This window comes from Oryx dammah, unplaced genomic scaffold (assembly GCF_014754425.2).
Source record: "Oryx dammah isolate SB20612 unplaced genomic scaffold, SCBI_Odam_1.1 HiC_scaffold_23, whole genome shotgun sequence".
NCBI classification, from domain to species: domain Eukaryota; kingdom Metazoa; phylum Chordata; class Mammalia; order Artiodactyla; family Bovidae; genus Oryx; species Oryx dammah.
In genome coordinates, this window is record NW_024070207.1 from 31,106,487 (window position 1) to 31,132,180 (window position 25,694).

At 37.5% G+C, this 25,694-nt stretch overlaps 1 protein-coding gene across 1 annotated transcript in view; it reads left to right on the forward strand.

Moving 5' to 3' along the window:
• The window catches only part of TENM1 (teneurin transmembrane protein 1), a 413,153-nt gene that overhangs the window by 87,349 nt on the left and 300,110 nt on the right, over positions 1 to 25,694 (forward strand). The window contains exons 4-5 of the mRNA XM_040266625.1: positions 15,177 to 15,304; positions 18,160 to 18,174. Of these exons, the coding sequence (XP_040122559.1) occupies positions 15,177 to 15,304; positions 18,160 to 18,174 (143 nt within the window). The remainder of the gene's footprint in view (positions 1 to 15,176; positions 15,305 to 18,159; positions 18,175 to 25,694) is intronic.

Below are 25,694 nucleotides of genomic sequence, written 5' to 3' on the forward strand. Positions count from 1 at the left end.
TGATAGAATCTTTTCTAGCCTCAATATTGGGTAAAACTACGACCATACTAAGGCAAAAAAAAAAAGTATGCAGCAATAGAGAATATTTCATTTCACTTAGGAGAGGAAATATAAGGATTCAAACATGTGGCGCAACAAGAAAGGTGTCCTTATTACCTCTGTTGTACTGTCTCAATCTGTCCTTTAATTGGCATTTAATTTTACTGTTTCACCATGGCAAGCCAGCAAAATGTGTTATGTAAAACTGTTTCGATTATAAAATGCTGTTCTTGCTTATTTTTTTTTTAAATTAGTGAGGTCCTTCTTTCAAAGGAAATTCTACCCATACCCAACATGACAGCTTTTCAGGCTTTTAAAAATGCTTGAAAGGAATCTCACAGCCATATTGACTCCATTCAAACTGCTTTGAAAAGGAACATTTAAGTACGTTTTATTTATGTTTATGATGTCGTGCAAGCACAGATAATATTTTTAGTAGAAAATGTATATGTATAACCCAAGGAAAAAAAGAGAAAATTTGCATGAAACTGCTGAAGCAAAAGTAAGGCACCATAAATAAACATGTATTACTTCCTTTATTTAGTTCTTGAAAAATGCTTCTCTGAAAACTAATGGTTTTCAATCCTGCATGTAATCTGGTTATTACCAGGATAAAAACCAAGATCTGAAGGTAATTTATCAAAGGGCTGTAGTTCACTCATATACCAATTTGATGTTTAATGTAATGAAAATGGGATTTATTTTATGATGGAAAGATAACCTGGTTTCTGTAATGTTAGCAGTCACTACATTTAATTCAAGTAGCATTTGTTTTTGCAGTGATGTTCCTTCTTGTAGAAGCCTCTCACTTCACACGATGTCCACTGAAGTATCAGTCTGGTGAGATTGCTTCTCACAGGAGTTAACTTGAAAACCTGAAGTCACCAGGGGTCATCATTTGGGTAATATACCAGGTATATTTTTCAGGAAGGGAACTGTTTAACATACAAGTAGATCTGTAGCTTTGACAAGCTTTGGAAGTAAAGTATAAAAGCAGTAGCAGTCCTTAGCCTGAAAGAACATGAAGCAAGATATATAAGGGAACTAGTGGGGATTTTTTTTTTTTTACAAAAAAGGAAAAACAAAATATATTGAAAAATATCACATCCTTTTGCCTTGGCATGATTTGAAACATGACAGCATTTACAATGGGCAGGACTTTTATCTATAAGATATATTTTGTATTTTCTAAATAAATTTATTTGGCCAAATTTGAAGATAACACCAAAAAATTCTTGCAGTAAAAAATTATAGCTTGCTTATCTGAATATGTGTGCAGTTTGAGATACAAGATGAATTTCCTGAAAGCAGACTTTTATTTGCCTTGCAAATCTTGCAATTTAAAGGTTTACTTGCATATTCATTACCAAAGTTCTATTTCCCTTGTTATTAAGTGGATTGGAATATTATCTGTAAGAGTGTGTGTTGTGCTCATTGCTCAGTCATGTCTTTTTGTGACCCCAAGGACTGTAGCCCACCAGGCTCCTCTGTCCAGTATTCTCCAGGCAAGAATACTGGAGTGGTTGCCAAGCCCTTCTCCAGGGGATCATCCAGACCCAGAGATCAAACCTGGGTCTTCTGCATTGCAGGTGGATTCTTTACCACTGAGCCACTGGGGAAGCCCTGTAAAAGTAAGAGTGAACACAAAACACCAAGAGATACAGAAAAACATGAAACTTTTCATATCTTCTGACCCTGGTATTGTGAAGATATGCCAGTAAATTTAATTGCCTAAAAAGATTCTTACCAGCATCCAAATTTTCCTGATTCAGTTATGTTGAGGCTGATTTTTTAGGCCAGTACATTTCAGACTATATCTGTGGAGCTTTCGGACAAGGCTTTTGTACTCCCGGTTCCTTTCAATCAAAACAGTTCTATTTTATCTTTTGATGCATTTGGGGTTATTCATATTTAATTGCCAAATTGTTCTGATGCTTTTAAATGTTGTGAAAAGCTCTACTTTAGACAGAAAGCAAAAATAAAAGAGATGGAATAAAACAATGCATCTATCCATTCAGCTTAAAAAAGATTTGTTGAGCATCTATTTTTTATTGTATAACAGTATGTGAATACAGTATCATTGTAAAAGATTCTAACAATACTATGAAAATGTTGACTTCCCCCAGCTCCCCACTCTAAAGATCAAAAATTTGGTATTAATCCTTCCAGTTCTGTTTCTACGTATTTACATATACATATAGAGAGATACCTTTTCTTTTATTTATATAAGGTCATTCATTGGATGTGCCTTGTTCTACATTATTTTTTATATAAATCTTAGAGCTCTTTCCATGTCAGTACATATTGGTCATCTAGTGGTGTGCTGATAAATGTTTAACAACCAGCCCTCTGGGTTAAAAAACAACAACAAAACCTTGATTTGCAATATTTGCTGTTATTCCTGCAGTGTTAATACCATAGAAGGCAATGGCACCCCACTCCAGTACTCTTGCCTGGAAAAATCCCATGGATGGAGGAGCCTGGTGGGCTGCAGTCCCCGGGGTCACAAAGAGTCACACATGACTGAACGACTTCAGTTTCACTTTTCACTTTCATGCATTGGAGAAGGAAATGGCAACCCACTCCAGTGTTCTTGCCTGGAGAATCCCAGGGACGGGGGAGCCTGGTGGGCTGCCGTCTATGGGGTCGCACAGAGTCGGACACGACTGAAGTGACTTAGCAGCAGCAGCAGCAGCAGCAATGTTAATACACCCAATACCGGTGTGAAGTCATTGAAGGAGGAATTGGGAAAGGATGTATACTGTGGGCTCTTGTAAACCATTAGAAAACACACCACTGAGTCAGTCCTTTTTCTGTCTCTGTCTTTTTTTTGGGGGGGGGCATCTTATCTTGAAATGAATTGAGACTTACAGAAAAGTTGCAAATACAGCACAGAATTCCGTAAACCTATTACTTTTTCGACCAATATTAACATCTTGCATAACCATAGTGCCGTTGTTAAATTTAAGAAATTAGCATTAGTATGATGCTATTAACTCATTTATTTTGAATTTCTTCAGTTTTCCACTATTTGTTGTTTTTGTTCCAGGATCCTATCTAGTATACCACAGTGTGTTTAATTGTCACGTCTCCTCTTATCTCATAGTTTCTTAGTATCAATCTTTTTCATTCTTACATAGGGTTTCATATTATGAGTATATCAGTCTTTCATAGATGGATATGTTGGTAGATTTTTTAACCATATTGACAGAGTCATTGTATTAACAATGCTACTCTGAACTTCCTTGTACATGCCCCTATAAGGCACATATAGGCATGCTTGCCAGGTGGTGCTATTAGTAAAGAATCAGCCTGCCAATGCAGGAGACATAAAAGACATGGGTTTCGCTTCTGGATCAGAAACATCCCCCAGAGAAGGGCATGGCAACCCACTCCAGTATTCTTGCCTGGAGAATCCCATGGACAGAGGAGCCTGTTAGGCTACAGTCCATGGGGTCACAAAGAGTCAGACATGACTGAAGTCAGACATAGACTATTAGGTATGGATTTGATGAGATTATATTTTTGATGAGATTTAATTGGTTTGATCTGACTGGATAAAAAGAACTGTTGTAAATAGGCCTTTACTGATGTGGTGGTCTATGCTCTGACCAGTAATGCTGAAGAAGCTGAAGTTCAACGGTTCTATGAAGACCTATAAGACCTTTTAGAACAATACCCAATGCAAAAGCAGAAAGTCAAGAAACACCTGGAGTAACAGGCAAATTTGGCCTTGGAGTACAGAATGAAGCAGGGCAAAGGCTAATAGAGTTTTGCCAAGAAAACACACTGATCGTAGCAAACACCCTCTTTCAACAACACAAGAGAAGACTCTCTCATGGACATTACCAGATGGTCAATACCGAAATCATTGATTATATTCTTTGCAGACAAAGGTGGAGAAGCTCTATAAAGTAAGCAAAAACAAGACCAGGAGCTGACAATGGCTCAGATCATGAACTCCTTATTGCCAAATTCATACTTAAATAGAAGAAAGTAGGGGAAACCACGAGACTATTTAGGTATGACCTAAATCAAATCCCTTACAATTATACAGTGGAAGTGAGAGATAGATAGGTTTAAGGGACTAGATCTGATAGACAGACTGCCTGATGAACTATGGATGGAGATTCGTGACATTGTACAGGAGACAGGAATCAAGACCATCCCCAAGAAAAAGAAATGCAAAAAAAGCAAGGCTGTCTGAGGAAGCCTTACAAAGAGCTGTGAAAAGAAAAGAAGTGAAAAGAAAGGAGAAAAGGAAAGATATACCCATTTGAATGCAGAGTTCCAAAGAAGAGCAAGGAGAGATAAGAAAGCCTTCTTCAGCAATCATTGCAAAGAAATAGAGGAAAACAATAGAATGGGAAAGACTAGAGATCTCTTTAGGAAAATTAGAGATACCAAGGGAACATTTCATGCAAAGATGGGCTCTATAAAGGACAGAAATGGTATGGACCTAACAGAATCAGAAGATATTAAGAAGAGGTGGCAAGAATACACGGAAGAACTGTACAAAAAAGATCTTCATGACCCAGATAATCACAATGATATGATCACTCACCTAGAGCCAGACATCCTGGAATGCAAAGTCAAGTGAGCCTTAGGAAACATCACTATGAACAAAGCTAGTGGAGGTGATGGAATTCCAGTTGAGCTGTTTCAAATCCTGAAAGATGATGCTGTGAAAGTGCTGCACTCAATATGCCAGCAAATTTGGAAAACTCAGAAGGGGCCACAGGACTGGAAAAGGTCAATTTTCATTCCAATCCCAAAGACAGGCAATGCCAAAGAATGCTCAAACTACCGCACAATTGCACTCATCTCACACACTAGTAAGGAGGTGCTCAGAATTCTCCAAGCCAGGCTTCAGCAATACATGAACCGTGAACTTCCAGATGTTCAAGCTGGTTTTAGAAAAGGCAGAGGAACAAGAGAGCAAATTGCCAACATCTGCTGGATCATCAGAAAAGCAAGAGAGTTCCAGAAAAACATCTACTTCTGCCTTATTGACTATGCCAAAGCCTAGTCCTATTATGTGGATCACAATAAACTGTGGAAATTTATGAAAGAGATGGGAATCCAAGACCACCTGATCTGCCTCCTGAGAAATCTGTATGCAGGTCAGGAAGCAACAGTTAGAACTGGACATGGAACAACAGACTGGTTCCAAATAGGGAAAGGAGTACGTCAAGGCTGTGTATTGTCACCCTACTTATTTAACTTATATGCAGCATACATCAGAAGACATGCTGGACTGGATGAAGTAAAAGCTGAAATCAAGATTGCTGGGAGAAATATCAATAACCTCAGAGATGCAGATGACACCACCCTTATGGCAGAAAGTGAAGAAGAACTAAAGAGCCTCTTGATGAAAGTGAAAGAGGAGAGTGAAAAAGTTGGCTTAAAGCTCAACATTCAGAAAACGAAGATCATGTCATCTGGTCCCATCATTTCATGGGAAATAGATGGGGAAACAATAAAAACAGTGACATACTTTATTTCAGGGGGCTCCAAAATCAGTGCAGATGGTGATTGCAGCCATGAAATTAAAAGATGCTTGCTCCTTGGAAGGAAAGTTATGACCAACCTAGACAGCATATCAAAAAGCAGAGACATTACTTTGTCAACAAAAGTCCATCTAGTCAAGGCTGTGGTTTTTCCAGTAGTCATGTATGGATGTGCGAGTTGGACTATAAAGAAAGCTGAGTTCCAAAGAATTGATGCTTTTGAATTGTAGTGTCGGAGAAGACTCTTGTGAGTCCCTTGGACTGCAAAGAAATCCAACCTAAAGGAGTTCAGTCCTGGGTGTTCATTGGAAGGACTGATGTTGAAGCTGAAACTCCAATACTTTGGCCAGCTGATGCAAAGAGCTGATTCATTTGAAAAGACCGTGATGCTGGAAAAGATTGAAGGCAGGAGAAGGGAACGACAGAGGATGAGATGGTTGGATGGCATCACCAACTCAATGGACATGAGTTTGGGTAAACTCCGGGAGTTGGTGATGGACAGGGAGACCTGGCGTGCTGCAATCCATGGGGTCGCAAAGAGTCGGAAACAACTGAGCGACTGGACTGAACTGATGTGGGAGTGAGCTGTGGGGGAGGGGAGCATTCTGTGGTCCTATATTTAGGTCTCAGTCTTTAGTGAGCTTTTCCTCTGGACTGTGAACTTCACACTAATTTTTGAGTTGTTTTTTTTTTGTTTCCCTCCCCCATCAGGTGAACAGGATGACTAGATTAGATTGAAGTTGGGAATAGGCACATCTCAAAGACATTGTGAGGTTTGCTCCAGACCACTGCAATAGAGTGAATATTTTAATTAAAAAGTCACGTGAATTTTTTGGCTTCTCAGTGCATATAAAAGTTATGTTGATAACATAATGTCTTATATTAATTATACAATAGCATTATGTCTAAAAGAAACAATGTACATACCTTAATTGAGAAATACTTCATTGCTAGAACCATCATCTGAGCCTTCAGCAAGTCATATACTTTTTGACTGATGGATGGTCTTGCCTCCATGTTGACAGCTACTACTGGCACCTAGGGGTAGGGGTGGCTGTGGCAATTTCTTAAAATAAGTCAGCAATGAAGTTTGCTTCAGGGAGTGACTCTTCCTTTCACAAATGATTTCTCTACAGCATGCAATGCTGTTTGATCGCATTTTACCCACAGTAGAACTCCTTTCAAAATTGGAGTCAATCCTCTCAAAACCTTTCCCTGCCTCATCAACTAAGTTTATGTAATATTCTAAGTTCTTTGTTGTCATTTCAACAGTCTTTACAGCATCTTCCCCAGAAGTAGACACCATCTCAAGAAACCACTTTCTTTGCTCATCCATAAGAAGCAATTCCTCTTCTTTTAAAATATTATCTTAAAATTGCAGCAATTCACTCACATCTTCAGGCTCCACTTCTGATTCTAGTTCTCTTTATATTTCTGCAGTTACTTCCTCCACTGAAGTCCTGAACCCTTCAAAATCACCCAAGAGGGTTGGAATCAACTTTTTCCAAACTCCTGTTTATGTTGATATTTTGACCTCCTCCCATGAACCACAAATGTTCTTAATGGCATCTAGAATCCTTTCCAGAAGGTTTTTAATTTAATTTGCCTAGATTCATCAGAGGAACCTCTATCTATTGCAGCTGTAGCTTTATGAAGTGTATTTCTTAAATAATGAGACTTGAAAGCTGAAATGACTCTTTGATCCATGGGTTCCAGAATGGATGTTGTGTTAGGAGGCACACAAACAACATTAATCTCATTGTACATCTCCATCAGAGCTCTTGGGTGACCACATGCATTGTCAATGAGCAGTAATAATTTGAAAGGAATCTTTTTGTTTTGAGCAGTAGGTCTCAACAGTGGGCTTAAGGTATTCAAGAAAACATGTCACAAGCAGACGTGCTGTCATCCAGGCTTTGCTGTTCCATTTACAGAGCATAGCCTGGGTGAATTTAGCACAATTCTTAAGTGCCATAGGATCTGCAGAGTGGTAAAGGAGCACTGGCTTCAACTGAAAGTCATCAGCTGCATTAATCCCTAACAAGAGAGTCAGCCTGTCCTTTGAAGCTTTGAAACCAGGCATTGACCTTCTTCCAATAGAAAACCACTTCATCTACTTCGAAAGTCTATTGTTTAATATGTAGGCAGCTCAATAATTATCTTAACTAAGTTCTCTGGATAACTTGCTGTAGCTTGTACATCAGCACTTGCTATTTCATCTTGCACTTTTATATGATGGAGACGACTTCTTTCCTTAAACTTCATGAACCAACATCTGCTGGCTTCAGACTTTTCTTCTGTAGGTTTTTCACTTCTCTCAGCCATCACAGAATAAAAGGGGAGTCCTTTTTCTGAATGAGGCTTTGGTTTAAGGGAATGTTGTTGCTGGCTTGATCCTCCAGACCACTAAAAACTTTCTCCAAATCAGCAATAAAGCAGTTCTACTTTCTTATCATTCATGTGTACGCTGGAATAGCACTTTTGATTTCCTTCAAGAACTTTTCCTTTGCATTCACAACTTGTTTAATTGGCATAAGAGGCCTGTCTAAGCTTTCAACATGCCTTCCTTGCTAACCTTCATCATTTCTAGCTTTTGATTTAAAGTGTGACTCTTCCTTTCACTTGAACACCCAGAGGCCATTGTACAGTTAACTGGTCCAGTTTCAACGTTGCTGTGTCTCAGGGAATAGGAAGGCTGGAGGAGAGCAAGAGAGATGGGGGAATGGCCAGTAGAGCAGTCAGAACACACAGCATTTGTCAATTAAGTTTGCCATCTTATATGGGCATGGTTCATGGCATTCCAAAGCAGTTAAGGTAGTAACATCAAAGATCACTGATCATAGATCACCACAACAAATATATTGATAATAATAATGAAAAAGTTTGAAATATTGTGAGAATTACAAACATGTGACACAGAGACACAAAGTGAGCAAATGCTGTCGGAAAAATGGTGTTAATAGACTTGCTGGACATAGGGTGGCCACAAACCTTCAATTCTTAAAAGTCATAATATCTGTGAAGCACAATAAAGCAAAATGCAGTTAAGAAATGTAGGCCTGTATGTGATTATTTCTTTGTGTGTGTGTGTGTGTGTGTGTGTGTGTGTGTGATTATTTCTTTAGGGCAGATTCCTAGAAGTAGAATTCCTTGGTCAAGGAATATTCCCAGTATAAATTTTGATAGACAGTCAATAGCAATCGCAAAAGTGCTTTCCAAAAGCAATTTACCACTTTATAGACCTATCAGCAGTGTATAAGCAAGAGTACTTCTTGACTCCCAGGTGCCAAGTTAGGTACCAGTTAGGTACCAAGTTAGGTACCAGATGAAGAAGACACAGTACCTGTCCTTTCAGTGCTTAAAATTATGAGGCATTCATATAAGTAGGTATCTTCAATATAGCATGGTAAGTTCTGCAACATGGTTTGGAAAGAGAAAGACCATACTACTTTGTGAAATGCTCTAGATAGTCAAGATCAACACTGTCCAACAGAAATACAACCTGAACCACATATAGGGCTGGTGCACTGGGATGACCCAGAGAGATGGTATAGGGAGGGAGGTGGGAGGGGGGTTCAGGATTGGGAACACGTGTACACCCATGGCAGATTCATGTTGATGTATGGCAAAACCAATACAGTATTGTAAAGTAAAATAAAGTAAAATTTAAAAAATAGTGTTTTAAATTTTATAATTGCCACATTAAAAATGTGATAAGGAACTGGTGGAGTTAATTTAAATAAATTTTGATGTAATCAAATATATATCTAAAATATTAACATTTCAGCATGTAATCAATATAAAAATTATTAATTGGATAATTTACATCATTTCCTTTATATTAAGCCTTTGACTCTGACTAATCACATTTCAAATGCTTGGTAGACACGTGTTGCCACGTTGTGGCCGCCATATTAGACAGCACAGACCTAGGTCATTCAGCATGCATTTCCTATATCTACTTCTGAAGCATTTCTCCCTGAAGTCTCTCCCTTATAAGTGTATATTTGCCTATTGAAGGGGATTGGATTGGGGAAGTGTTATCGATTATAAACATTACTAGACACCATCAGTCTTAATTATGAGAAACAAAGGCCAACATCCTAACAGAGTGCAGAGAAATAACTGCAGAGAGACTTGGAGGTTTCAACCTATAGAAATATGCAAAAAGTACTTCTTATGAAGTCAGCCTGCCTTGAGAGCCAAGATGCTTGATTGGGGACAATTGGGGACAGCAAGATACTCCATTTGTTACCTTAACTTTGTAATAAATTTATAATTTCAGAGCATAGCTTTTTGCAATTTGACAAAACAAGAAGGATAAGAATTATAAAATCTATAGGACTCAGCACTAAGGAACATTTGTGAGGGGAGCAGTAGAAACTGCCATTCCTAATCAACTGAAAAGACTAGAATATCTGAATAGGCAGACACATTCTGTCCAGACATTGAATTTCAGGGTAGTGCAAATATTGGAATGGTACTTCTTGAGAGATCTGGGTAGTGTCCAACTCTACTCATTGAGTTTGTAAATTTTCATATAGTTTATACGTGTCTTTAGGAAAAAGAATTTTGACTTTGAAGTCAGGAGTCATTGTATTAGATCTACGGTAACCAGTAGTGCTCATTTGTGAGTAAATGTTCTGGCACTGTACGATTTAGTTTTATTACTTTCTATACCACTCTAATGACAGAAAGTGAAGAGGAACTAAAGAGCCTCTTGATGAGGGTAAAGGAAGAGAGTGAAAAAGCTGGCTTAAAACTAAATATTTAAAAGAAAAAAAAAACTAAGATCATGGCATATGGTCCCATCACTTCATGGCAAATAGAAGGGGAAAGGTGGAAGCAGTGACAGATTTCCTCTTCTTGGGCTCTAAACTCACAGCAGAACAGCAGATGGTGACTGCAGCCATAAAATTAGAAGACGATTGCTTCTTGGAAGGAACACTAAGACAAACCTAGATGGTGTGTTTAAAAAGCAAAGACATCACTTTGCCGACAAAGGTCTGTATAGTCAAGGCTATGGTCTTTCCAGTAGTCACATGCAGTTGTGAGAGCTGTACCATAAAGAAGGCAAGTGCTGAAGAATTGATGCTTTTAAACCGTGGTGCTGGAGAAGACTCTTGATAGTCCCTTGGACAGCAAGGAGATCAAACAAGTCAATCTTAAAAGAAATCAAAGCTTAATACTCATTGAAAGGACTGGTGCTGAAGCTGAAGCTGAAGCTCCAATACTTTGGCCATCTGATGAGAACAGCCGACTTACTGGAAAAGACCCTGATGCTGGGAAAGATTGAGGGAAAGAGAAGGGGGTGACAGAGGATGAGATGGTTGGATGAAATCACCAATTCAATGGATGTGAGTTTGAGCAAACTCCAGGAGATAGTGATGGACAGGAAAGCCTGGCGTGCTACAGTCCATAGCGTTGTGAAGAATTGGAAATGACTTGGCAACTAAACAACAATAACTTGTAGTTTATTGGTGATCAGAATGTGAAGTTGATTAGAGCACAGAGGTAACAGGATTATGGTTCCAATCCTGTTTTTGAGTTTTCCTACGACTCTTCTCTTTCCTGACTAAGCTCTGGTCACACTGAGCTCCTTAGTGTTCTTCACATAGTTCATATAAGACTTCAGGGCTTTCTGTAATTCCTTTTCCCCTCTTCCTTGGAGGTTTTTAAACTAGATATTCGTATGGGTTCACTTCACTCAAATCTTGGTTCAAATATTACATACTCTAAGAAGTTTTCCCTGACTACTCTAATTTTTTTTCCCTTTATAGCACTTGTTACTGATGGGTATTATTTTACTCACATGTGTTATGGGAGGGTAGAGCTTTTGTTTTTTTATTCACTGCTATAAATAGAAAAACAGTGCCTGGCACAAACTAGGCATTCAAGAAGTACTTGTTGAATCAATATGTGAATATAACTTAACACTACCCTGTTTGTTCATTACCAGTTGTACCCTTACTTCTAACCAGTGGGCTCATAATGTTTATACTTGGGTTTGGGGGACTTGCTTAAAGTGTGGCTATAAATATGTAACATAGATCTGGATGGTGATCCACTAGAAGCTAAAGACTATGTCTCTTCCTCACTGGGTATCCAAGGCTGATATGCAACCAATGTGTTCAACAGGCTATGTTGGTTGTTTATATTGAACATCCATATTTGTCAACCAATACCTTTGCATTCATGGCTGTTTATTACCTTTTCCTGTATTCCCTACATTCCCCATGTACCCAGCATATGCTTTGAAAATACTTGTTGAAAGAATCAATAAATACATCCCCATAATAGAAGTACTGCCATATCTTTCCCATGGGTGCGTTGGTATATCCTGAAGTTCAATATAGTTTTATACATTGGTCTTAGTGTTAAAAAAATATTATTTCTAACAGAACTCAAACACTAGAGTTGCTTAGTTACCCCAATCTACCTTGCACATAAATGCTCTCTTTGATTTCTTTTCACATCTCAGTATGTGGAAGTTCAGTTTGGAGGAGAGAAAAGACCCATAGCCTTGCCATGGTACCCATAGTCTGTAGCAAGTCACTTTCATTAGGTATTCATGCAAATGTACATTAAAAACAACTTGTTACCTAGAAAGGATACAACTAAACTAAAAAAAACTTATAAAGTTTTACCACCCTCAAAGGGTATTTGACTAATTGTGCATACCTCTTTATCTGTCTTGATTGGCTGGAAGCAGTCCATTCCATTTATGATGAAAAATTAAACTTTATTTTATTATTTTGAAATGATTCTCAGCACATGTATTTTCTCTCTCATTAAGTGCCCTCGTGTCTGACTCTTTGTGACCCCATAGACTATACATTCCATGGAATTCTCCAGGCCAGAATACTGGAGTGGGTAGCCTTTCCCTTCTCCAGGGGATCTTCCCAACCCAGGGATCAAACCCAGGTCTCCTGCATTGCAGGCAGATTCTTTACCAGCTGAGCCACAAGGGAAGCTCCCCCCTCAATAAATCAGCTTACCTTACATAAAGTATATAAAATAGCCCTTGATCTTCAAACTGAGAACTACTGTGCCTTTTGTTCTTTATGACCCATCTGATTTCAAAAAAATATCTGAACCAAGAAAGTCAAACACATTTTCAGTGTAACTTCTAATATCCATCATATTCAAATTATTTGGGGACTGAGTAGACTGAATTTTCTATAAAGCTGATGAATACCTTTAATTGGAGAGAATATGTTAAACCAACTGTACTTTGAGCAAGGAAATCTCAGGGATGTCCTAATAGAGCTCTATTAGCTTGCCATTCTGTACCTTATTCAGAACCAGTATCATCTGAGTTTCACTTGTTTCCAATAATTGCAAGAGAAATTCATCAGACAGTACTGGCCTTAATCCAAATAAAGGGGTAGAAACCAATTAAATGCTTAAAAGTTTTAAGGATAAATTAGAAGGTAGGTGTTAGAAATCTCTTTGGCTCAACCCAAAGTGGATGAATGATTTTTAAATAGACTATCTGGCTAGCTTTCCTATTCTTGGTTGCTAATTCATATGCTATATACTTGTGTTAGACATATAAATAAGCCCCTATCAGTCCACCTAGGAACAAAAAGGAGAATATGAGATGGCTTATGAACAGATAAACTTTTTTTTCCCTTTTAGTTGATGTTGAAAATTGCAGTGAGAAAACAAAGGATTACCCCACCTTCTGTCCTAGGCACTATTTTCTCCTAACATTCTCTTTACTCAGTAATCTCAATCATTCTCACTTCAACTATTGCTTATGTGCATATTTGATTCTGCAGTCTTTCCATAGCCTTTATGTTTCTCCAGAATTTCAAACCCTTTTGTCAGAGAAAACTGATCCTATTACTCATCTATTCAGAAAATGGCAGTGTCTCCCAGTTGCCCAGTAAATTGAATCCAAATAGCTAAGGGTGGCATTCAATGTCCTCTACAATATGGCCCTTATCTACTGTTCTGGCCTTAGTTTCCACTAACTTCTATACATAGTTAAACTTCAGTCAACCCCAGCAACTTCCTTTGGCTCAAATACATCCTCAAAGACATGACTTTCTAGATAACCCTTCAGTCCCTGCAACCTGGCATCTCCAAATGTGAATTCACTATATTCCTCCTGGGGTTTCCCAGGTGGCACTAGTAGTAAAGAACCTGCCTGCCAATGCAGGAGACATAAGAGATGTGGGTTTGATCCCTGGGTCAGGAAGATCCCCTGGAGGAGGGCATGGCAACCCACTCCAGTATTCTTGCCCTAAGAATCCCATGGACAGAGGAACCTGGCAGACTGCGGTCCATAGGGTCGCAAGGAGTCGGACATGACTGAAGCAACTTAGCATGCATGCACACATATTCCTCCCATCACTCCTCCCTTCCCCAGACCACCTAGTAAGCATTTAATAAACACATATCTGGTACCAACTATTTGTAGCTAGTACTAAGCTAAGTGTGAAATCCCTAACTCTGTTAATGGTTCCACCATGCTTTCAGTTATCAGGCTCAAAATCTTAATCATTTTGGTTTCCATCACTCTTTCCTATGCCCATCCCCAGCACACCTACACATGTGCACATTAGTGCAAGCACACACCCACCCACTCATACACAGAGCTTATTGCCAGATCCTGAGATGATGTTTATGCAATTTCTCCTTAAAGAATCACCTTCTTTGCATTCGCACAGCCATCACCCTAAATGAGGTACTCATCATTTTTCACCTACATTATTACAATGCCATGCCAATTTGTGTTCTTGCCAGAACTTTAGCCTCCAATCCATCCTTCTCCACATTACTACTGGATTCATCTTTTTACAAAGGGTGCTCTGATGATATCATTTATTTGCCTAGAAACCATCAGTGCTCCTCATTGCTATCAAATTAATCTTCCTAGAGAAAACTGATCCTATTACTCATCTATTCAGAAAATGGCAGTGTCTCCCAGTTGCCCAGTAAATTGAATCCAAATAGCTAAGGGTGGCATTCAATGTCCTCTACAATATGGCCCTTATCTACTGTTCTGGCCTTAATTTCCACTAACTTCTATACATAGTTAAACTTCAATCAACCCCAGAAACTTCCTTTGGATCAAATACATCCTGCGCTTTACAAAGCCATATTTTGTTCAGCCTGCCCCCTTACCCCACCCATTCCTGACACCTGTCCCATATATCCTTCAAAGTCTATGTCAAATCCTACTTCCTTCATAAAACCATCCCTGATCAACCAAGTCAATTTTACGTTATTGTTCCTTTAAAACATTTCTTTTAAAACAAAAATTTCTTTTTTTCCCCAGATGGCAAACATCACACATGTTCATTGTAAAAAATAGAGACAATACAGAAATCACAAAGATGAAAATTAAACTCTTCCATAATCGCCCCATACTGTTAATATGTTGCAGTATATCCTCTCAGCCCTTTGTCCAGACAGCAACATATGTACACACACACACGATATAGATCATGCTATTCATACTGTTTAGTAACCTGATGTTTTTCATTTGATGCATCATAAATATTTCCCATGCCATTACATAGTCTTCTGCAACATGATTTAACAACCACTTAATCTTGTACTATTTATAATATCATCAGTTATTTAATTAATCTTCTACGGCTTGTTTTCTTGCAGCAGTACATTTGTTCGGCCTGACTTGGCAGTTGCAACCCGCTGAAGGACAGCTCTATGAAAATGGAGTTAGCAAGGGGAACAGAGGGACTGAATCCATGGATACTACTTATTCTCCAATTGGAGGAAAAGTTTCCGATAAATCAGAGAAAAAAGGTACAGATCAAAATGATTGATTGATTATTGATTACTTTTTTTCTATTTTAGTCATTAGTGCCAAATCTGGGATGGTTTCATTTCACATTAAATTTCATGATTACTCAAAAGAAATACTCTATGTGGACAGAATAAATACATGTAAATGTCTTGTGAAAAGAGATTCTCTATTGCCTTGAGTATAAACCAATTAAACTTTTCAAAAATATTGGCAATTTTCAAAATAGATAAATATTTACAGGATGGAGGTTTCAGTACAATGGAAATTGCATTTTACGTATAGCTACCCTGAAGCAACGTGGAATTTTGATTAAGTTCTCTGTGTTCAAGCTGAGCATTTATATATAACATTTTACAAAGGGTATATGGAAATTTCTTCTGTTTATAATAAGAAAATGCCTTCTATGTGTGATACAAGGGTGAATGTTTATGTCAATGTAGGGGAATATGAATTGTTTCCTCTTTGGGAAACATGAATTCTTTCTAGTTGGGGGAAAAGAAAAAAGCACCTTGAGCATTGAATTGTTAAATTTAACCAACCTAAGCTTGAACTGCCTGACTTATTTACAATAAATATCACAGTACCAGCAGTCTGAACATCTTATTTCATGCTAAATTATCCTAGTCTTAAAATTCAAATATTGAAAATTTGTATTGTGACTTCTCTTGATTTGTTTTGATATAAGATACAGTATAGAAGAGCCATGTAAAATATCAGTACATCAGTTCCAAAAGTAAAAGTTGCAAACAAAATGTATGACCACTACTATCCTAAAAATATTTTTAGATCAAATATAAACAAATGAATAAATGAGTGACTCAAACCCTACCCTTAAGCTTATAATTTTATAGGGGTGGAAAATCAGTTTTGGTTCACTAGTTGAAAATAGGTTTTTATAGTTATTCTGATTACTGTGCTTGTGTTTTTAGTTCCTTTCGTGGAGTTATTTTGGGGTATTGTTTGGTTTTATTTTTCTTTGCTTTTGAAAAAGGAACTTTGCTTTGGTCTATGCTTTAGTAAAAAATTAATGGTTAGGGTTCAGGAAAACATTATGGTTTATTCTAGTTTTCAATTCACAATGCAGTTTGCTTTATGTCCTTCCTTAGAATTACTGTTTCTAGCCTGAGCTGACCTTTCCCAGCAATTTCATTGTTGCTGCTGAGAGGGGTTGAGGGTAGTACAGAGGTCACAGATGGCAGAGGAAAGGGTCTGAATACACTTGGGCTTGGATATTTTCTCCCTTACCTTCTCTCCTACTATTTATTTAATTCCTTTATATCTGCAAATACAAGAGCCACCATTTGGCATCATATGCCTAGGTTTTGCCAGGCACACTGAAAATCATGAATTATCTGTTTGGTAAAAAATAACAGGTTATCGCATAGCTGTCATCAAAACATATTCATTTTTTATTCTAATTCAGATTTCTATAGTCCTTTCCAAAAAAATAGTTTGATGATGATGATGATGACTAAATTGTATTAAACAATTACCATGTGCCAAAAATTACTCCAGATACTTAATATGTAGAGCTTCCCTGATAGCTCAGTTGGTAAAGAAGCTGTCTACAATGCAGAAGACCCTGGTTCGATTCCTGGGTTGGGAAGATCCGCTGGAGAAGGGATAGGCTACCCACTCCAGTATTCTTGGGCTTCCCTTGTGGCTCCACTGGTAAAGAATCCACCTGCAATGCAGGAGAGCTGGGTTTGATCCCTGGGTTGGGAAGATCCCCTGGAGAAGGGAATAGCTACCCACTCCAATATTCTGGCCTGGAGAATTCAATGAACTGTATAGTCCATGGGGTCACAAAGAGTCAGACATGACTGAGCGACTTTCACTTTCATTTAACATGTATTATATCATGAAAGTAACACTGTGGTCCCCATTTTCCAAATGAGAAATTTAAGCACAGAGAGTTTAAGTAATTTTCCCAAGGTAACAAAGCTAGAAACTCGTGGTCTGATTGCAGAGATCTGTCTCTTAACTTTTGCATTCTACTGAAATTCACACATGAAATGTAAATAAAAATCACAAAAAGCATTTCACACACTGAAAGCAGAACCTCAGTGTCTATTCATGATATATTTTAGATAAATTCTCTATGCGTGTCCAACTCTTTGCAACCCTATGGACAAACTCTGTATACCTCTATTTTAATGTATTGTGACAAGTTTCATAAATGAACAATGTTTTTAAGTTTATGCTCAGTTACACCAAGAAACAGGCCAAAGCAATTTCAATTTAATACTTATTAAGAAGAATCATTAAAGATTGAGGCTATATATCCCAAGTTGTAATCTTAACCTGACTTTTTATGGAAGTCTAAACAAAACCTTAACAAGAACTGCACATCATAGTCCTGCTCTATTGGGTCTTTACTGCATATTACTTATCAAGTAAAAACATAGTGCCTCTTTTATAATGTCATGTGTATACTAAACCAGTCCTTACAGAAGATGTAATATACCATAAGGATATTTCCAAATGGTCAGTGTATCCTTTTACAATTTTCTAGACATCACACAAGACCATAAATACAGTTCTAAAAACATGTCTTAATATAAACTTGAAAACCAGATCATTCCTTTTACATTGTTTTCTTTACTCTCTAGAGAATTGGACAATAAAGCATTGTAGTTAAGAGCCTGGACTCTGGAGTCAGATTTGGCTTTGAATACTGACTGATTTTGTCATTTACGGGCTCGCTAACCTCAGGCAATTAACACAGTCTTGCTGAACCAGGGTTTCCCATGTGGCACTAGTGATAAAGAATCTGCCTGCCAACGCACGATACATAGGAGACTCGGGTTCAATACCTGGGTCGGGAAGATCCCCTGGGGAAGAGCATGGCAACCCACTCCAGCATTGTTGCCTGGAGAAGCCCACGGACAGAGGAGCCTGGAGGGCTACAGTCCATAGGGTCGCAAAGAGTCGGACACGACTGAAGCACTTTGGACGCACGCATGCCTTGCTGAACCAGTGTCCTCATCTGCAACATAAGGATGATAATAATAGTAACTATCTCAGATAGTGGTTTTAAGGAGTAAGTGAGACAATGGATAAAAAGCATATAGCACAGTGTTAAGCATATTTTTTAATTTAGAAAAATAATTATTATAGGGTCAAATGATTGGAAAATTACCTTGAGTTTATTGGCATCCTACTAGCTACTGTGTAATTCCCTGGTGGTAGACGGTAAAGCGTCTGCCTACAATGCAGAAGACCTGGGTTCAATCCCTGGGTCAGGAAGATTTCCTGGAGAAGGAAATGGCAACCCACTCTGGTATTCTTGCCTGGAAAATCCCATGGATGGAGAAGCCTGGTATGTTACAGTCCATGGGGTCGCAAAGAGTTGGACACGACTGAGCGACTTTACTTACTTTACTTACTAGCTACTATAGATCCTGCTTTCAAACTGACATCAACTTTTTCATTTCAGATGATGTCCTCCCTAGCGTTTAGATGTTTTCTCTCTTTAAAGTTTGATCTCTCTTTACTTATCAATTTAGCATCTATTATTTTTAAATTATCATCATCTTCATCATCAAAGGCATGTATAAGTAGAATGGCACTTTAAAAATAATGAAATTCTACTGGAATTGGTCCCCCATTAACAGTAGCTATGTGTATCTGCTTCTCATTAGGAGATGAAAGAATTTTCTTACCTCTTAGTTTTCAAAATGGAAGGAAAAAGGAATATTTGATTTAGTGTGCTAGAATTTTCTTTTTGAAATTTATTTGAATAATTTAAATTTAGTTTCAAAAAGAAGACATAAGTCACACATGTTGGAATCTACCAGAAAAATCAGTTATCCATTTTTCAGTAATGTAGTATTGAAAGTATTGTTCTAAAACAGGCCCTACTATCTTAGAAGCTAACAAACTAGCCATAACTCACTCTCTTTAGCTCATAAATATTATGTAACAACTGGTTTAAACAAAGAAGGGGATATAAACAAATGAGACACTTGTTCCCAGACCTGAGTCATGTAATGTCCATAAACTGAACTACAAAATAACTGCAGTGTAATTTATCAACAGATACAGAATGTTAAAATCTTAAAGATTATCAAATTCAACATCTTTATTTAAAGATGAAGAAACTGCAGTCCAGAAGGGTCAAGAACACACAGAGAGAACTGGGGCTAGAACCAAGGACACCTGGTTCTACCTCTTTTGTTTTTTCATCTGTTATTGTAATAATGTAACAGAAACTAAACATATAAATTGCTAAAGAGGTTTTCTAAGGGGGTATCAAAGACAAAAAGGGAGCCAGCGAGAAAAGCTGTTTTATTCAGGCCATAGCAATAGACAGAGCACCCCAGATTCAAAGATCAGAGTGTGTGGGCCAGGTGGTTTTGCCCAAGACTTATAGGAGGAGTACATGATTTACAGTCGGAATTGTTTTGTACTCAGGGGAAATCTCCGTCACTCAGATGAACAGGAAATATTTTCTGTCTATCTAGTTGAAGGGAAACAAATAGTTCTAATCTCAGCTAATTATTTATGAGAGAGAATGGGAAATCAGAGAATCTGTATCTGGTCTTTCAGCAGGTTCCAGCCAGAAGGAAAAGATCCGTGTAAACAAGGGAGTCGTATACAATTCTGTGGGAGGCCTGAGAAAGAAAGGACAGAGAGCTTTAATCTAATAAATCATAGGCAAAAAGGTTTTCAACTTGGTTATTTCTGTTTATTTGTTTTGTGGTAAGCCACTTCCTAAAGCATAAAAGGGTTGGAAGGATGTCTGAAAGCAAAAGCTTGGGGGAATCTCTTAACCAGCTCTGTTCTCCAGGAGCATAAGGCTGAGGTAAAATCCAGCATTGTCAGCAGCAATTTGAATGTGGAGAAAGTTTATTGGATAGATGAGGAGACTGAATTCCTGCAGGTTGGATGCCCAAATAGAGCACCAGGAAAGACAAGGGTGGGTGGAGAGACCAAAAACTAAAGGACAGTAAGCGAAGTTCGCTCAGTCGTGTCCGATTCTTTGCAACCCCATGGACTGTACAGTCCATGGAATTCTCCAGGCCAGAATACTGGAGTGGGTAGCTGTTCCCTTCTCCAGGGACCTTCCCAACCCAGGGATCGAACCCAGGTCTCCTGCATTGCAAGCAGATTCTTTACCAGCTGAGCAACCAGGAAAGTCCAAAGGATAATAAAGATAGCCTTTATCTCCTTTACAATTTTTACAAAAGGCTGGCCTTGGGGAGAAGTGACATTTCGTTTATGTTCATCCTACAAAACCTACCTCTGCAAAGTTGAAGAAAAAGAACTAAGATATTTTCTAGTCAACATCTGCTGACTGTACAACCATGTAAAAAATGTATAGCTGATTAATATGACACAATTTACAGCCTGTCTTGAAGATGCTTCAGCCAAGACTAAACTGTGACTGTAGCTTCATCTCTCTAGGCTCCAGTTTCTCCTCTGGAAAAAAAAAAGAGAGAGTTGGCTTTGCAGGGGAGAAAAAATAATTTTCCCTCTACCCTTCTAGGTTCTTGGATGAGACCCCCTTATAATAAAAAGAAAGATAAACAGGAGAAAAACAAGCAAGTTAAATAACATGTATTCCTCCTATATTCATGGGAGATACCCAGGAAAACTGAGCAACTCTCCAAAATGACCTAAGTCATGTGAAGACAAAAGATGTTGAGGGGAGTCAGTCCAGCGAGGGTATTAGGAAAAGCACAGTAAATAGTATGGTTTATGCAGATTTAAGTCATTTCCTTCTCTGATCAGAGCTTCTAAAGGTTTAGAATTACCCTTCTCTTCCTTATAGAGAGAATGAGTGCTAAGTTGCTCAGTCGTGTCCAACTTTTGCGACCCTGTGGACTGTAGCCCGCCAGGCTCCTGTGTCCATGGGATTCTCCAGGCAAGAATACTGGAGTGCGTTGCCATGCCCTCCTCCAGGGGACCTTCCTAACCTGGGATTGAACCCGGGTCTCTGTCGTCTCCTGCATTGGTAGGCAGGTTCTTTGCCACTGAGCCATCTAGGAAGCCCATAGAGGGGGAGATACCCATACAAATGGAGATTTTCCTCATAAGTCTTGCAAAGGATAACTTTTAACTTGTAATTTTTAACTTGCTAAAGGGTCTCTTGTAAAGGGGTAAGTCCTACTCACTTGTCAGATCTTTTCCTATGTCTGCTGTTTCTCAAGAGTAATCAACTCATGATAATCCTTATGCCAAAGAGGAATATTTTGGGGTGGCAAATTCTGCTCCCCTTCAGCTTGTAAACCTTTTGGTGGCGGAGGGGTCATGGGAAGTGAAATACTGTTTGCAAATAAAATATTACCTGGCAATTAGAAACAGATAAGGCTTTTATCTGTTATATATTTCCAATTGCCAGGTAAGATTTCATTTGTCAGTTGGACAAGCTTGTCTCTAAGGTCCGTTCTAGCTGTTTACAAGTCAGTGAATTCAAATTATGCAATAAATGAAGAACAATTAGCCATCCCAAGTAAAACTTGACCTATTTTTGCAAAAGAGCATCTACTCCAGGAAAGTGGTTGAAATGTGTGTCTATAAAACTTGTAAACCATGTTTTTCCTTTTAAAGTACTTGCAAAGAATTCTGTTTTAGTTCAAATAGTTAATTCCCAGTTTTCTGCATTATAAGTTTCAGTTTTTGACATGTATGTTAACAATAATCATCTGCACTTAGAAAGCATTTACAATTTCAAAATACTTTAATGTCTTTTATCCACATAACAGTTTTATGAGGTAGCAGCTATTGTTACCCTTGTTTTATAGTTGAAAAGGAAAGTGCAAGAAGGTTAAGTGACTTGCGTTGCTTAGTAGACATAACTACAGGCAGAACTCAGATTAGAATCCAATGTCTTTACTGTTATCTCAGCACCCTTCTTTGGGGCTTTTCTGTTGTTGTTGTTTTTTTAAATTCCTTTCCCTGTTATCTCAGCACCTTTCTTTGAGTCTTTTCTTTTTATAAAACATTCTTTTTTCAAGGCCAATTGTTTAAGTAACAGCTGTCCTGATTAAAGATCTCAATGCTAAGAGTGATATCCTTTCCCTAAGAGCACTTTTTTTTTTTTGCCTTTTCTGCACTGTATTTTTTTATCTTATTTTATTGTTCTTGTAATTCCTTTTAAGCCTTTTATTCTCCCACTACATGTATTACCATATCTTCCCCATGTGAATAGTCATCAGTAGTTATCCATTTTCTAGTCCCACAACCAATATAAAAAGTCACCATACCCACCATGTTTTACCAGTTTTCTCTTGCTTTATCCTTAACATCTATTTTCCAAAGCATTCTAGCTGCCATCATTACTTAATTTCAGACTTAATCTTCTTACCTGTCTCTATAGTGTTCTACATTTTTTAAAAAATTTATTGAAGTATAGTTGATTTGCAGCATTAAATAGTTGTGTACAGCATGGTGGTGGTTTATCATTAAGTCATGTCTGACTCTTGCAACCCCATAGACTGTAACCCACCAGGACCCTCTGTCCATGGGATTTCCTAGGCAAGAATACTAGATTGCCATTTACAGCATAGTGTTTCAGTATTTGTACAGACTATACTTCAGTGTAACTTATTATAATGGCTATAATTCTCTGCTATACAATATATCTTTGTGGCTTATCTATTTAATCTTTTAACCCCATATTTCTAATTTGTCACTTCCCTTTCAACACTGGTAACCATTAGTTTGTTTTTTATATCTGTGAATCTGCTTCTGTTTTCCATATATATTCATTTGTATTGTTTTTTAGATTCTATATATAAATTATATCATACAAGTATTTGTCTTTCTTTGACTGACTTGTTTCACTAAGCATAATATTCTCTAGGTTCATCCATGGTGCTGCAAACAGTGATATGTTATTCTTTTTATGGCTGAGTAATATGCCATTGTGAATATATGTGTATATACCACATCTGAAGCCAGTCATCTGTTGATGTGCAGTAGGCCTCCTTCCATTTCTTGATCATTGTAAATAAAGATGCTGTGAACATTGGGGTGCATGTACCTTTTCATTTTTTCTATTTATATACTCACGAGTTGGATAGCTGGATCATATGATAGTTTAATTTTTATATTTTTTTGAGGCAAGTCCATACTGTTTTCCACAGTGTGTTCACCAATTTACATTCCCACCAACAGTGTACAAGGATCCCTTTACTCCACATTCATTCTAGCATTGGTTATTTGTAGACTTTTTGATGATAACCATTCTGATAGTTGTGAGGTGATATCTCATTTTTGTTTTGATTTGCATTGCTCTAATAATTAGCAGTGTTGAGCATCTTTTCATGTGCCTGTTAGCCATCTGTATATCTTCTTTGGTAAAACTTCTGTTTAAGTCTTCTGTCCATTTTTTGATTGGGTTGTTAATTTTTTGATATTGATTGTAAGAGCTCTTTGTATATTTTAGGTATTAACCCCTTGTTGGTCATATTGTTTGCAAATATTTTCTTCCCTTCAGTAGGCAGTTTTTTCATTTAGTTTACTGGTTTCCTTCACTATGAAAAAGCTTTTAAATTTGATTAGGTCCAATTTGTTTATTTTTGCTTTTATGTCTTTTCCCTTAGGAGACAAATCCCAAAAAAATGTTGCTGTGATTTATGTCAAAGAGTGTTCTACCTGTGTTTTCTTCTAAGAGTTCTGTGGTTTCAGGTCTTGCATTTAGGTTTTTAATCCATTTTGAGTTTATTTTTGTATATAGTGTGAGGAAATGTTTTGACCTCATTGATTTACATGTATCAGTTCAGTTTTCCCAATAGCACTTGTTGAAGAGTCTGTCTTTTCACCATTGTATAATTTTGCCTGCTTTGTCATAGATTAGGTGACCATAGGTGCATGGTTTAATCTCTGAGTTTTTTATCTTGTTCCATTGATCTGTGTGTCTCTTTTAGTGCCTGTACCATGCTTTTTGATTACTGTAGCTTTATATAATAGTATGAACTCTGGGAACATGATACCTCCAGCTTTCTTCTTTATTCTCAAGATTGCTTTGGCAATTCAGGGTCTTTTTGTGGTTCCATATGAATTTTAGTGTTATTGTTCTAGGTTCTGTGAAAAATGTCATGGGTAAATAGGAATTGCATTAAATCTGTATATTGATTTCGATAGTATGGCCATTTTAACAATACTAATTCTTCCAATGCAAGAGCATGGGATATCTTTCCATTTCTTTGTATCATCTTCAGTTTCCTTCATCAATGTTTTATAGTTTTCAGAGTATAGGTCTTTCACCTCCTTGATTAAGTTTTTCTTAGATATTTTATTCTTTCTCTTTCTAATAGTTAATTATTAATGTATAGAAAAGGAGCCAATTTCTGTACATTAGTTTTGTATCCTGCAACTTCGTAGAGTTCATTTGTTAGTTCTAATAGTTTGAGGGTGAAGACTTTAGGGCTTTCTATATGAAGTATCATGTCATCTTCAAAGAGTGACAGTTTTAATTCTTCCTTTCCAATTTGGATGCCTTTTATTTCTTTTCATTGTCTGATTGCTGTGGCTTGAAATTCCAATACTACGTTAAATAGAAGTGGCCATCCTTGTCTTGTTCCTGAATTTAGAGGAAAAGCTTTCTTTTTAAACACCATTGAGTATGATGTTAGCTGTGTGTTTGTCATAAATTGTCTTTATTATGTTGAGATATGTTCCCTCTACCCACTTTAATGAGAGTTTGCATCACTAATGGATGTTAAATTTTTGTCAAATGCTTTTTATATGTCTATTGAGATGATCATGTGATTTCTATTTCCATTCCTCCTTTTGTTTATGTTGTGTATCACACTGATTGATATGTGAATTCTGAAGCATCCTTGTACCCTTGGAATAATTCCAGCTCGGTCATGGTATCTCATTCTTTCTGTGTATTGTTGGATTCGGTTTGCTAATATTTTGTTGGGGAATTTTGCATGTATATTTCATCAAATACATTGGCCTGTAATTTTCTTTTTTTTAGTTGTGCATTTGTCTGATTTTGGTATCAGGGTAATGGTGGCCTCGAATGAATTTGGGGATGTTCCATCCTCCAACATTTTAGGATAGTTGGAGGGTAGGTATTAGTTCTTCTTTATATGTTTTATAGAATTCCCCCATGAAGCTGTCTGGTCCTGGACTTGCTTTGATGGCGGTTTTGTAATTACACCTTCATTTTACTAGTAGTGGTCACTCTGGTCATGTTGTCTGTTTCTTCTTGATTCGGTCTTGGAAGATTGTATCTTTTAAGAAATGTGTCTATTTCTTATAGGTTGTCCAATCTGTTGGCATACAGAAGGGTCTTGTTTATTTTTTTAATCTAATCAGCCATCCTGTCTTTTGATTGGAGCATATAGTCCATTAATGTTTAAAGTAATTTTGATAGATATATACTTATTGTCATTTTATTACTT